At 40.6% G+C, this 15222-nt stretch overlaps 1 protein-coding gene across 13 annotated transcripts in view; it reads right to left on the bottom strand.

Moving 5' to 3' along the window:
* HHLA2 (HERV-H LTR-associating 2) overlaps nucleotides 1-15222 on the bottom strand; it is a 107892-nt gene that overhangs the window by 4781 nt on the left and 87889 nt on the right. For 7 of the 13 annotated variants that reach the window (XM_043893109.1, XM_043893117.1, XM_043893114.1 and 4 more), the window contains 4 exons: nucleotides 7851-7940; nucleotides 5743-6078; nucleotides 4496-4768; nucleotides 928-1245 (listed from right to left, as the gene is read on the bottom strand). In XM_043893109.1, the coding sequence (XP_043749044.1) occupies nucleotides 928-1245; nucleotides 4496-4768; nucleotides 5743-6078; nucleotides 7851-7914 (991 nt within the window). In that variant the 5' untranslated portion in view covers nucleotides 7915-7940. Of the gene's footprint in view, nucleotides 1-927; nucleotides 1246-4495; nucleotides 4769-5742; nucleotides 6079-6977; nucleotides 7048-7850; nucleotides 7941-15222 lie in introns of those variants that run through there. The other 6 variants (XM_043893118.1, XM_043893120.1, XM_043893122.1 and 3 more) reach the window with 2 other exon arrangements.

Here is a 15222-nt window from a genome sequence, read left to right as displayed (position 1 = left end):
GCAGGAGCCTCGAGGACAAGAGATAAGAGGTGCAGAGATGAAGAGAAGAGCTGAGTAGGAGCCATGATCTTGAGTAAAAAGTGACAGACGACCACCAAGATAACGAATGGTGCTTGGCGTTCCTCAGAAATAACTGGAGGAGCCTGAACTCTCTTCAGCCTCTTGATTGGAACTAAAATTGTTATAATTTGTATTAAAGGAAGTAACATTCAAAACTAGAATGCCAAGAACATTTATAAAACATATGTTCCACTGACTCATTTTAATAAATAGAGAGGTGCCATGGTCTCCCACGATGTCAGCTGCTGAAGCATAAGGGTGATCAGCCCCCCTAGACAGTCAGCTTCTGAGTACACATTCCTTGACTCTATGGCTACTGAACTAGCAATATTTTAAACAATGAGTTGTGGCAATTAGCTACCACTAGAGGTAAAAAAGGAGCCCAATCAGGCACAACCTTGATGTTTCAAATGTCCTCTGATGACTGTTTTCACCAGGATTGCAGACCATGCTTCAATAGCCTGCAGCAGAAGCTTCAGTTCTAACCTCTCACCATGCCTGCACAGCCTTCTCTCCCCAAACCCAGACCCTAAGGCACATATCTGCACAATGGTAAGCAGGAATTGAAGATGCTCAGCCCACAGAGTAACAAAACATAGAGGTTCCACCTTCATTTCTGAAGCTCTGAAACCGTAAAAGGGAAATCTTCTGGGAGTAATTTCCTTTTATTTCTCAGTGCAAGGCTTTCGTGTGGTTGAAGGAAGGAAATTGTCTACCATTTTAACGGGACGTATCCCTGTAAACAGTATTTTCAGAAATTTTTTTATTCAGAGGTATTCTTGAAATGCCAACCTAATTTCCTATTTGATGTTCACAATGCCTGCTGCTGTACCTGAAACCCATTGTCCAGCCCTACTTGTAACTTACCTACATGCAGTGTTTGCATGGTGAGTGAGGTACTTTCGTTTGATGTAATATTGCACAAATACTCCCCACTGTCTGAAAGACGAAGATCCTTCAGAGTTAAAGAGAAGTCACGTGAGTTTATCGGCTCTTCTTTCCATGAAATTTGAGGTTGACTGATAAGTGTTTCTTGTGAGGAGTTCTTAAAGCAAGCCAGGAGCAAGGAACTCCCATTTTCCACTCTGGACCAAGTGACTGTGAAGTCTTGATTTGGTGGGGAAAAATTGTTTTCAGGTTTACATGAGAGTAAAACGTTTTCACTTTCCATTTTATGAAGAACATCTAACAACAGGATAGAAAAGTAAAGATAAATGAAAAATTTTTCAAATGAATTTTCTAAGTTATACTTAGAAATATCTTTGAAAACACTTTTTGGAAAGCAGTAAGATATTTGTGCTGTGGAGTTTCTTAAAAGCTTTACACCACTATTTTAAAGTCACCCACCAAGGTTACGTTTAGGCTTCAAGGAGGCCCAAGCCTGGGCCAGCTAGGGAGACGACACACCTGGTCTCCAACTCCTACAACCTGCGCGTGATCACCCAAGAGTGCCGCCACCAGTCACGGGCACGTTTAACTCCGCAGTCTTCTGCTGACCTCTCGAACGCTGGTGCTACCCAGGCTGCCTCCTCGTCACCAAGTACTGCTAGTAGTCTCTGCTACTTCCATGGTCTCAACCACGTCTTCATCCCTCTTTCTGGACAAAGTCTTTTTTCTAGCACATGAGTGTATTTCTAACCCTGTGCAGGAATTCCCCACTGGACTGATCTTTTAGAGCAGGCAGTCTGCCGGGTATTCTCGGCTTCCCCTCCAGAGTTCACACCACGTTGTCCCTCCTGTTCTGCCAGCTGACTGCTATGGACCGCCGTGAATTATCCTCCCTGGTTTTCGACTCACCTACTCTGCATTCCACCTGCGAGAGGGTGGTGCCAAAGCAAGTGATCTAAAACACAACAATCCACCTGTGAATGAGTGATACCAGAGAAGCCATCAAAAGTACAACTTCCAGTCTCTCCGATGGTTCATAGCCTTCTTTGGCTCTGTACTACCTCCAGGCCAGCCCAAGCTCCTTAGCAAGATAAAGGCATTTGATCTTGGTTTTTGCCTTCCTCTCTAGGCTTAAAGCTTGATACTTCAGTTTCACTCCCAACCACTTATACTTCCACAAATTCAGGCAATATTTACCCCGTCTCTGCTTTTGCATACAGTATGTTTTTTCACCTGGAATGCCTCTGTTCTCCTGAAATTTCCTACTACCCCTTTAAAATTCGGTCTGTATGCAACTCCTTAAGCATATATTCTGAAACAACCTGATCCATACCCAACTGTAGCGAACAGATTTAATCACTCTCTTTGTATGCTACTTTCCTGGTTTAGTTTTATTTTTACATGTTTGTACTAGATGCTGTGGATCCATAAGTGAGTAAGAGTCCACAGCATCTAGTATACATCTAGTTCTGAGGTTCACAGTTGAGTGACAAACTTTGGCACATAACAGATCCTCAACAAGACAAAATAGCACTAAGCCTAAGGAACCACTGGAACTTCAGGATACTCAATTCTGAATAAACAAGATTCTCCATACAAAATATTTGCAATTTAATATTTTCAACCCTTTCCCACGTTTCCATTGCTACTTGGCTGATGAACAGTGAACATTAGATGCCCATACTATTGACATCATATAAGGATAATGAATAATTTTCCCAAATAAGATATACATATGACCAGTAGGCACATGAAAAGTTCAACATCACTAATCATCAGGGAAATGAAAATCAATGCAACTACAATGAGCTATCACCTCACACCTGTCAGAATCACTATTATCAAAAAACAAACAAGTTTGGGTTAGACGTGGAGAAAAGGGAACCCTTGTGCATATTTTGGCCCCAGGTAAATAGCAGGGAGGGAACACAGCTCCATCCATGAACAAAAAATTGGATTAAAGATTTACTGAGCATGGCCCCACCCATCAGAACAAAACCCAGTTTCCCCCTCAGTCAGTCTCTCCCATCAGGAAGCTTCCATAAGCCTCTTATCCTTCTCCATCAGAAGCAGACAGACTGAAAAACACAATCACAGAAAACTAACCAATCTAATTACATGGACCACAGGCTTGTCTAACTCAGTGGAACTATGAGCCATGTCATGTAGGGCCACCCAAGACGGACGGGTCATGGTGGAGAGTTCTGACAAAATGTGGCCCACTGGAGAAGGGAATGGCAAACCACTTCAGTATTCTCGCCTTGAGAACCCCATTAACAGTATGAAAAGGCAAAAAGATAAGACACTGAAAGATGAAATCCCCAGGTCGCTAGGTGCCCAGTATGCTACTGGAGATGAGTGGAGAAATAACTCCACAAAGAGTGAAGGGATGGAGCCAAAGCAAAAACACCACCACTGGTGATAGAAGCAAGGTCCGATGCTGTAAAGAGCAATATTGCATAGGAACCTGGAGTGTTAGGTCCATGAATCAAGGCAAATTGGAAGTGGTCAAACAGGAGATGGCGAGAGTGAACATCAACATTCTAGGAATCAGTGAACTAAGATGGACTGGGATGGGTGAATTTAACTCCGATGACCACTATATCTACTACTGTGGGCAGGAATCCCTTAGAAGAAATGGAGTAGCCATCATGGTCAACAAGAGTCCGAAATGCAGTACTTGGATGCAATCTCAAAAACGACAGAATGATCTCTGTTCGTTTCCAAGGCAAACCATTTAATATCACGGTAATCCAAGTCTATGTCTCGAACAGTAATCCTGAAGAAGTTGAAGTTGAATGGTTCTATGAAGACCTACAAGACCTTTTAGCACTAACACCCAAAAAAGATGTCCTTTTCATTATAGGGGACTGGAATGCAAAGAGATTTATAGAAAAATTTTGCTTTGCTTCTAGTGAACTATAAAATAATTTTCCTCAGTAATAGATAAATGGTGTCAAATTAATTTTTCTTCTCTTTAAACTCTTCTTAAACAGTATGCTATAGATAGATTGGTCAGAGTTTGGGTTTGTTCAAATAAATGAGAGGAAGGAGTAGAAGTGTTGATAGAGATTAATGGGCTAATGCTACTTAAGGAGACTAAACAGAAGCAATACTAATTTTTGTTGGTTGAAAAACTGGCAAGAATCAGAGGTTGTGACCTGCTAGGAGACAAGCATCCTTTCCTTCTCCTCTGATCTTTTAAAGTGCAATGCAGGTAGAAAATTCTGTGTAGAAGAACCATAGAGAAATACAGTAATACACACACATATATTTGCTACTTTCCATTTCACAAATGTTTTCCTTTAACTCAGAAGCACCTTGAAAGGTAAGGATTACTTCCATTTTTGCCGACAAGGAACCAACACTCACAAGTAAAAAATGATTGCTTGAGGTAACAGAGCCATTAATATTAGACCTGGGACTCCAGACTGGTCTTCTGACTGCTGCAAATGCATTTCCTTCCCTTTTGTATTCCTTTCTTTATCTGTAAATCAATCCCCATTCCCGCCCTACCTCCAACAGCATGTTCACACAGAAAGCCTACCTTTCATTGTCCATCTCCCTGTCCATGTTTGCTTCAGCAGTGGATTTTCAATTGTACATTGATAAGATGAATTTGATCCTGTAATATTTACTCTGCTGTTTACATGAAAAGGACCGAAAGGATCATCTTCTTTCCTTTCTTTTTTGTCAGAGATAGTTGTATTATTATCTACTTTCCATTTGATATTTGGATAAGGAAAAACACTGAACACAGTGCATATTAAGAAGCTGTTGGTGGTTTTCTTTTCATACTCCATCACAGGTGTGACAAAATCTATGAGGGAGAAAGAAGGGCATGTGAGGACCTCTCATTAGCTTCTTTTTAGGCCACCTGTGCAGGACACTTATTATTTTAATACCTATGAACTGAAAAGCCAAGCTTTGGGAGTAAAACTTGGCAGTTTCTGAAAGGGAAAACAGCAAAAACTCTGTAGGATCTTAGGATATAGTCTGGTGATTGACAAGAAAAAAAAAAAGAGTATGAGTGGATACACAGCAACTAGCAAGCTCAACTCTCTAGAAAGAATTCTAGGAAAAAAAGGCCTCAGTGAGCATCCAAATGTGAGTCAGAAGTTGGTAAAGTGGAGCTCATGCAGCAGTCTGTACTCCTCGGGTACTGACTCTGAGGCTTTCTGGTTCTTCATTTGCCCGTAATTCTGAGATTTCTGGGTCCAGGTTTGCAGCAGTTAATAGAACGGAGGGAGAGAGAAGAAAGCTGATTAGAAAACACCCCTCCCCCCAGCAAAGAAACGATTAGATAAGCAAAGCAAATCAAGATAGGGGAAGGCATAGAATATTAAAATTAATTTAGAAAATAGGAAATGTAATTTAAGTCAATAATTCAATATTTCTAAGCTATCATTGGCAGGATTTCTTAAAACTGGTAATATTAGGTACTGATATAAGACTTAAGGGGAAATGGATACTCTTATGCTCCTGCTATACGTGACATTAAAACTTTACTTCTGACCCTTTTGTTTCAGACCATTTCCTGGTATTAAATATAAGGATGTTCATCACAACACTTTTTTGTAATGTAAAACACTATGAATACCTGAATGCCTATTAATGGAATAATGGGTGTATCAATTCTATACTCTAAAATACTATGCATTAAAAATAATGAGGTAGTTTGTATACATTGTCTTAGAAGGAAGTCCACAGCTTATTAAATTAACAAGAAGGCATTCCAGGCAACATAGAATGATACCATTGTCATGTTTCGTTAAAGCTTACACGTACACTTACCTACCACTTGTAGGACTACTCTCTTTGTGATTGTTCCAAGGGATGTTTCCACATAGCATATGTAAATTCCTTCATCATAAATGGTTAATCTTCTGAAACACAGGGAGGCATTCCCATTGTAAATCTCACCAGGGAAGAGGGATAGCCTGTTTACATATCTGGGATCTTGCGTTTCCAACTGGTCGCGGTCTTGGTAGTATGAGTAAATGTTGGTATCTCGATTCTTCCAGTGAATTATAACATTAGGCCCACTCTCAAATGAGCAAGGGAGAATTACGTCTTCACGTAGTCTTCCAGTGACGATTTGCTCATTCACACTAACATGACTGAAGGAAGCTAAAGAGGATTCATATAAAAACAAGAGCAGCTATGAAGTGAATTAGTGATGGTGCTTATCAAGGGTTATATCAGGGCTGCCTGGAACTCGCCTAGGTCAGCAGCCTGATCATGAACAGTTATCGTCTATCTATCTATCAAGACCCTTTGCTAGTCTAAGTATCAGAAACAAGCCAGGAAGCTCTGTATTTGGGTGTCTGCAATTTTAATCCAGTATCTGTTGGATTCAGTGTAACTATGAGAATTGACAACAGTGTAAAGCATAGAAACCTTGCTTGATGCTTGATCAATAGTCTCATTTCTCTTCTGATCTTGGCCTACACAGTTGCTGGAAATTATATTATATAAAGTAAAGATTCCTGTTGATTTTTACCCCTAAACATATACCCTTAATACTTACTTTACAATAACAAATTATTAAATAGTTTATTCAGCTTCTAGAGCCAGCAGACTCTTACAGAATAGAAAAATCTTAACTTGGTTGGGTTAGGAAATATTTGGAACATGTAGAAGACAGAGCTGCATTCAGGGATCTGTTGGGAATACGTAGACATTAGTTTCAAGAAACGGCACACATAGGAGTCTAAAAGGGGACATGAACTGACTCGCTTATTTTGGCTTTAGGACAACTCACAGGGTATCCTATGAGTCAGTTCAAATATAGTTAAGAAATATTATTCTAGATATAAATGTAGAAGACCAACCCTCCTAATACATATAAGTTTACATATGTGTTTGAAGTAAAGTTAAATTGTTAGTCACTCAGTCATGTCTGACTCTGCAACCCCATGGACTGTGTAGCCTGCCAGGATCCTCTGTCCATGTATTTCTCCAGGCAAGAATGCTGGATGGGTAACCATTCCCGTCTCCAAGGGATCTTCCCAACCCAGGGATCGAACCTGGGTCTCCTGCACTGCAGGCGAATTCTTTACCAGGGAAGCCCATATGTAGTCAACCTCAGAAGGTGATCTTAAAAGGAAATGGACTCATCACAATCAGATTTTTGCAAAGAAAATATACTTATTATCTCATAATCACTGCAGCTAGTATCTAGTTTTTCTGAACAAAAAGAAAAGTAGATCAGGTGCCCTATCTATGAATTTTGTGATATTTGCACTGGAAAAGACATTATTTTACTTATAATGAAGTAAACTCCATTGACCTTGGCCAAAGCCACCTGAGATGGGAGAACTGGGTGTTTATGTGGCCAGGTCACAAAGTCTTTTTCCTTGGCCTCCTCCTCTGAGGCTCTTTCCATTCTGCCATGTCCCACTTTGCCTCAGAGAAACAGTCTATCCAAAGGCTAGAGGAATGTGGCATTAAGCTGAGAGATGTGGAAAGGTGGGAAAGAAAAGGAGTGGTTTTGTTGACTTCTCTAATTGTTCTACTGAACATCTCTAATATTTTATTGGGTAATTAAAAATGCCTGTCATAGGACCTAGCAAAGCTGATAGCACCTTTTGTCGCGTCAAGTACCAAGCTAACACTTAAAAAAAAAAAATCAACCAACCAATCAAATTTGCCTTTATAGTAATTTTATATCTGGTAGCAGATAACAGATTAGAAAGAGCCTTAAGCAGAGTAGACAGAAGAAAACATGATTTTGAGTCTTCATGCAGACTTCCGCCTGCTTCCTGTTTATTATTAATTGATCTTTTAGAAAAGCTGACAATGTTATGGCTACAGAAGAAACAGCCCCCTTGTACTGTGGCTCATGTTCCTATCTAATGATACAAATAACGAACACCTGGGTGTAGTGTAAAGGCGCTTACCTTGAGACCCACACGGAGCTGGTATAAGAGTGAGGAAGAAACACAGCACCGCCTCTGCCTTCATCTCTTCTGGAGATCATATCACTGACACTACCAAAGGGAAGCAAAACATACAAGTTACAGATTTTAAGTGCAGACAGGAATTGGAAAAGAAAGAATTAATGTCTCTGCCTATAGGAGAATCATTAAATTAACTCTGGTGCATTCACACAAATAATTCTCCTACAACCATTAAACCTTTAAAATTAAATACTGTAAAAGACAGTTCAGTGGTATGGAAAGAAGCTCTTAATGCTTTAGGAGAAAAATCAGATTACAAGGCAACTTTTAAGTAGCATCAGTTCAGTTCAGTTGCTCAGTAGTGTCTGACTCTTTGTGACCTCATGAATCATAGCACGCCAGGCCTCCCTGTCCATCACAAACTCCAGGAATTTGCTCAAACTCATGCCCATCAAGTCAGTGATGCCATCCAGCCATCTCTTCCTCTGTCGACCCCTTCTCCTCCTGCCCCCAATCCCTCCCAGCATCAGGGCCTTTTCCTAAGTAGCATAGTCCCCTTTTAAAAGCACACACATTTCTGCATGTAGGAAGTCAACAGGACATATCACTGAACGTATAGCAGGATGTTAACTCTGAAGAAGAGGTTTCACATCTAAGGCAGTACCTGCTATATAACAGATTCTGAAAAATGGCTGTTGAATGAATAAAGATTTGGTATACATTAAATGGTGGTTCTCTGGATATTTGAAGAATAAAAACTGTATGATCATCTCAATAAATGCAGAAACAGCTTTTGACAAAATTCAGAATCCATTTATGATAAAAACTCTCCAGAAAGTGGGCATAAAGGAAATAACCACAACATAATAAAGTATGTAGATGGCAAACTCACAGTTAAAATCATACTCAATGGTGAAAAGCTGGAAGCCTTTCCTTTAAGATCATGATGCCCACTCTGGCCACTTTTATTCAAGATACTATTGGAAATTCTAGCCACATCAATCAGACAAGACAAAGAAATAGAATTGAGATCAGAAAGGAAGAAGTAAAACTGTCACTATTTGCTGATGACCTGATATATACATAGAAATTCTAAAGAGGCAACCAGAAAACTACTAGAGGTTGATATAAAATTAATATTCAGAAGTCTGTTGCATTTCTATACACAAATAGTGAACTATCAGAAAGAAATTAAGGGAGGGAACTAAGATGGTGGAGGAATAGGACGGGGAGACCACTTTCTTCCCTACAAATTCATCAAAAGAACATCTGAATGCTGAGCAAACTCCACAAAACAACTTCTGACTGCTAGCAGAGGACATCAGGTGCCCAGAAAAGCAGCCCATCGTCTTCGAAAAGAGGTAGGACAAAATATAAAAGATAGAAAGAGAGACAAAAGAGCTAGGGACGGAGACCCGTCCCGGGAAGGGAGTCGTAATAGAGGAAGTTTCCAAACACCAGGAAACCCTCTCACTGGTGGGTCTGGGGGAAGTTTTTGAATCTTGGAGGGCAGCCTAGCTGGGAGGAAAAATAAATGAAACCCACAGATTACATGCCTAAAAGCAACTCCCAGCAGAAAAGTACCCCAGATGCCCGCATCCACCACCAGCAAGTGGGGGCGGAATGGAGAGGAGCGGGCGGCATTGCTTAGGGTAAGGACCGGGCCTGAGTGCCCTGAGGGCAATCGGAGGGAGCTAACATGAGATAGCAACTTAAACCTTGGGACAGCAAGAGAGAGAGAGAAAATTAACCAGCCCAAACACACTGCGGGCCCGTTTGCAGAACAAAGGGACTGAGCGATCCCAGAGAAGAGCTAGCCGGCTGCAAACTGGCCCATCCCTGCTGGAGGCAGGAGGCAGGGGGAAGGGGAAAGGGGCAAACTCGGCCCCAGAGATGGCACTCCCCACCGCACTGCAAACAGGCTTCCAGTTTCTAACCAAAGACTTCCTGAGATTCTGGATGGTCGACATCCACTGGGAGGGTCGCAGCTAGAGGCCAGCTCCCAAGAATAGACACAGGGCACACCCAACCAGCGCGCCGAAACTGAGGCTGGGACCGCGGAGGGGAGAAGGTGCACTGCACCCGGGGAGAGTGCGCCCGTCAGGCTCCTGGCGGCCTGAGCTGCTTGGGCAGGGAAGGCATGAAATGCAGGCCCAACCGAGTCTGTGCTTTTGTAGAATACCCGAAAACCTGAATCTGAGCGGCTTAGGCCTGGGAAGTCCACACAACTCAGGGCCCGCTCCCTGGAGAGCAGCCTGGAGCCTGAGCAGTGAGGACGGGGAAAGCACACGCCAGGAGTGGGGGCAAACCCAGTGTGGCTGGACCACTGTGCATGCTCCCCACACACCCGTGAGCGGGGGCAAACCCAGTGTGGCCGGAACACTGCGGGTCCTCCCCACACACGCCAGGGACATTTGTCTGCAGCGCCCCGCCCTCCCCCCAGCGCGACTGAACAAGCGAACCTAAACAAGAGATCACCTCCGCCCGCCTGTGTCAGGGTGGGAATTAGACACTGAAGAGACCGGCAAACAGAAACCAAATAAACAAAGGGAACCGCTTCAGAAGTGACCGGTGCAACAGATTAAAATCCCTGTAGGTAACACCGACTACACTGGAAGGGGCCTGTAGATAGCGAGAAGTGTAAGCTGGAAGGAGGAGCTATCTGAAACTGAACCAAACCCACAATGCGTGCAACAGCTCCAGAGAAATTCCTAGATGTATTTTTACTACCCTTATTTTTTTTTAATTAACAAAAATTTTTTTCTCTTTCTTTTTTTACTTTTTCTTTTTCTAAGTCCTCTATTACTCCTTAATTTTCATTTTTATAACCCACTATAACCTGGCAAAAAAAAAAAAGAGAGACCCTATTTTTAAAGCAAACTCCATATATATTTCTTAAATTTTTTTGTGTTTTTGTTTTTTTAATATTGTATCTTTAAGAGTCTAACCTCTGGTCTAGGTTTTTAATCTTTGTTTTTCAGTATTTGATATCAATTTTGGACATTTAAGAATGCAAGCTTCAGTACCCATTTTTACTCAGGAGTGTGATTACTGGTTGGATCACTCTCTCCCCCTTTTGACTCTCCTTTTTCTCCCCCAGATCACCTCTATTTCCTCCCTCCCCCTTCTCTTCTCAATCCAATTCGGTGAATCTCTGTGGGTATTCTGGGTTGCAGAGAACACTTAGGGAACAGAGTACAACCTAGATCTGTCCCTCCTCTCTTGAATCCCCCTTTTTCTCCTCCTGCTCACCTCTATCTCCTTCCTTCCTCTCTTCTTCTTCATGTAACTCTGTGAACCTCTCTGGGTGTCCCTCACTGTGGAGAATCCTTTCACCATTAACCTAGAAGTTTTATTAACAGTGCTGTATGGAAGGAGAAGTCTTGAGGCTACTGAAAGAATAAGACTGAAATCCGGAGGCAAGAGGCTTAAGCCCAAAACCTGAGAACACCAGAGAACTCCTGACTACAGGGAACATTAATTAATAAGAGATCATCCAAAAGCCTCCATACCTACACTGAAACCAACCACCACCCAAGAGCCAATAAGTTCCAGAGCAAGACATACCACGCAAATTCTCTAGCAACACAGGAACATAGCCCTGAGCGTCAATATACAGGCTGCCCAAAGTCACACCTAACACATTGACCCATCTCAAAACTCACTACTGAACACTCCATTGCACTCCAGAGAGAAGAAATCCAGCTCCACTCACCAGAACACCGAAGCAAGCTTCCCTAACCAGGAAACCTTGACAAGTGAAACACCCAGCCCCACCCACTGGGAGAAACTTCCACAATAAAAAGGAACCACAGACTACCAGCATACAAAAAAGCCACCCAAACCCAGCAATCTAAACAAGATGAAAAGGCAGAGAAATACCCAGCAGGTAAAGGAACATGAAAAATGCCCACCAAGCCAAACAAAAGAGGAGGAGATAGGGAATCTACCTGAAAAAGAATTTAGAATAATGATAATAAAAATGATCCAAAATCTTGAAAACAGAATGGAGTTACAGATAAATAACCTGGAGACAAGGATTGAGAAGATGCAAGAAAAGTTTAACAAGGACCTAGAAGAAATAAAAGAGTCAATTAAAAATGAATAATGCAATAAATGAGATCAAAAACACTCTGGAGGGAACCAACAGTAGAATAATGGAGGCAGAAGATGGGATAAGTGAGGTAGAAGATAAAATGGTGGAAATAAATGAAGCAGAGAGGAAAAAAGAATCAAAAGAAATGAGGACAACCTCAGGGACCTCTGGGACAATGTGAAACACCCCAACATTCGAATCATACGAGTCCCAGAAGAAGAAGACAAAAAGAAAGGCCATGAGAAAATACTCGAGGAGATAATAGCTAAAAACTTCCCCCAAATGGGGAAGGAAATAGCCACCCAAGTCCAAGAAACCCAGAGAGTCCCAAACAGGATAAACCCAAGGCGAAACACCCCAAGACACATATAAGTCAAATTAACAAAGATCAAACACAAAGAACAAATATTAAAAGCAGCAAGGGAGAAACAACAAATAACACACAAGGGGATTCCCATAAGGATAACAGCTGATCTATCAATAGAAACTCTTCAGGCCAGAAGGGAATGGCAGGACATACTTAAAGTTATGAAAGAGAATAACCTACAACCTAGATTACTGTACCCAGCAAGGATTTCATTCAGATATGAAGGAGAATTCAAAAGCTTTACAGACAAGCAAAAGCTGAGAGAATTCAGCACCACCAAATCAGCTCTTCAACAAATGCTAAAGGATCTTCTCTAGACAGGAAACACAGAAAAGTTGTATGAACATGAACCCAAAACAACAAAGCAAATGGCAACGGGACCATTCTTATCAATAATTACCTTAAATGTAAATGGGTTGAATGCCCCAGCCGAAAGACAAAGACTGGCTGAATGGATGCAAAAGCAAGACCCCTATATATGCTGTCTACAAGAGACCCACCTTGAAGCAAGGGACACATACAGACTGAAAGTGAAGGGCTGGAAAAAAATATTCCATGCAAATGGAGACCAGAAGAAAGCAGGAGTCACAATACTTATATCAGATAAAATAGACTTCAAAATAAAGGCTGTGAAAAGAGACAAAGAAGGACACTACATAATGATAAAAGGATCAATCCAAGAAGAAGATATAACAATTATAAATATATATGCACCCAACATAGGAGCACCGCAATATGTAAGGCAAATGCTAACAAGAATGAAGGGGGAAATTAACAATAACACAATAATACTGGGAGACTTTAATACCCCACTCACAACTATGGACAGATCAACTAAACAGAAAATTAACAAGGAAACACAAACTCTAAATGACACAATGGTCCAGCTAGACCTAATTGATATCTATAAGACATTTCACCCCAAAACAATCAATTTCACCTTTTTCTCAAGTGCACATGGAACCTTCTCCAGAATAGATCACATCCTGGGCCATAAATCTAGCCTTGGTAAATTCAAAAAAATTGAAATCATTCCAGTCATCTTTTCTGACCACAATGCAGTAAGATTAGATCTCAATTACAGGAAAAAAATTATTAAAAATTCCAACATATTGAGGCTAAATAACACGCTTCTGAATAACCAACAAATCATAGAAGAAATCAAAAAAGAAATCAAAATAAGCATAGAAATGAATGAAAATGAAAACACAACAACTCAAAACCTATGGGACACTGTAAAAGCAGTGCTAAGGGGAAGGTTCATAGCAATACAGGCTTACCTCAAGAAACAAGAAAAAAGTCAAATAAATAACCTAACTTTACACCTAAAGCAACTAGAGAATGAAGAACCCCAGGATGAGTAGAAGGAAAGAAATCTTAAAAATTAGGGCAGAAATAAATGCAAAAGAAACAAAAGAGACCATAGCAAAAATCAACAAAGCTAAAAGCTGGTTTTTTGAAAAAATAAACAAAATTGACAAACCATTAGCAAGACTCATCAAGAAACAAAGAGAGAAGAACCAAATTAACAAAATTAGAAATGAAAATGGAGAGATCACAACAGACAACTCTGAAATACAAAGGATCATAAGAGACTACTACCAGCAGCTCTATGCCAATAAAATGGACAACTTGGATGAAATGGACAAATTCTTAGAAAAGTATAACTTTCCAAAACTGAACTAGGAAGAAATAGAAGATCTTAACAGACCCATCACAAGCACGGAAATCGAAACTGTAATCAGAAATCTTCCAGCAAACAAAAGCCCAGGACCAGATGGCTTCACAGCTGAATTCTACCAAAAATTTAGAGAAGAGCTAACACCTATCTTACTCAAACTCTTCCAGAAAATTGCAGAAGAAGGCAAACTTCCAAACTCATTCTATGAGGCCACCATCACCCTAATACCAAAACCAGACAAGGATGCCACAAAAAAAGAAAACTACAGGCCAATATCACTGATGAACATAGATGCAAAAATCCTTAACAAAATTCTAGCAAACGGAATCCAACAACATATTAAAAAAATCATACACCACGACCAAGTGGGCTTTATCCCAGGAATGCAAGGATTCTTTAATATCTGCAAATCAATCAATGTAATACACCACATTAACAAATTGAAAGATAAAAACCATATGATTATCTCAATAGATGCAGAGAAAGCCTTTGACAAAATTCAACACCCATTTATGATAAAAAACTCTCCAGAAAGCAGGCACAGAAGGAACATACCTCAACATAATAAAAGCTATATATGACAAACCCACAGCAAACATTATCCGCAATGGTGAAAAATTGAAAGCATTTCCCCTAAAATCAGGAACAAGACAAGGGTGCCCACTCTCACCACTACTATTCAACATAGTTTTGGAAGTGTTTGCCACAGCAATCAGAGCAGAAAAAGAAGTAAAAGGAATCCAGATAGGAAAAGAAGAAGTAAAACTCTCACTGTGTGCAGATGACATGATCCTCTACATAGAAAACCCAAGAGACTCTATCAGAAAATTACTACAGCTAATCAATGAATACAGTAATGTTGCAGGATATAAAATTAACACACGGAAATCCCTTGCATTCCTACACGCTAGCAATGAGAAAATAGAAAGAGAAATTAAGGAAACAATACCATTCACCATTGCAACAAAAAGAATAAAATACACTAGGAGTATATCTACCTAAAGAAACAAAAGACCTATACATAGAAAACTATAAAACACTGATTAAAGAAATCAAAGAGGACACAAACAGATGGAGAAACATACCGTGTTCATGGATTGGAAGAATCAATATTGTCAAAATGGCTATACTACCCAAAGCAACCTATAGATTCAATGCAATCCCTATCAAGCTACCAACGGTATTCTTCACAGAACTAGAACAAATAATTTCACAATTTGTATAAAAA

Source organism: Cervus elaphus, chromosome 31, assembly GCF_910594005.1.
Source record: "Cervus elaphus chromosome 31, mCerEla1.1, whole genome shotgun sequence".
In the NCBI taxonomy this organism is placed as follows: domain Eukaryota; kingdom Metazoa; phylum Chordata; class Mammalia; order Artiodactyla; family Cervidae; genus Cervus; species Cervus elaphus.
Note: the sequence above shows the minus strand (reverse complement) of the source record. Positions and strands in the feature narration are given on the sequence as shown.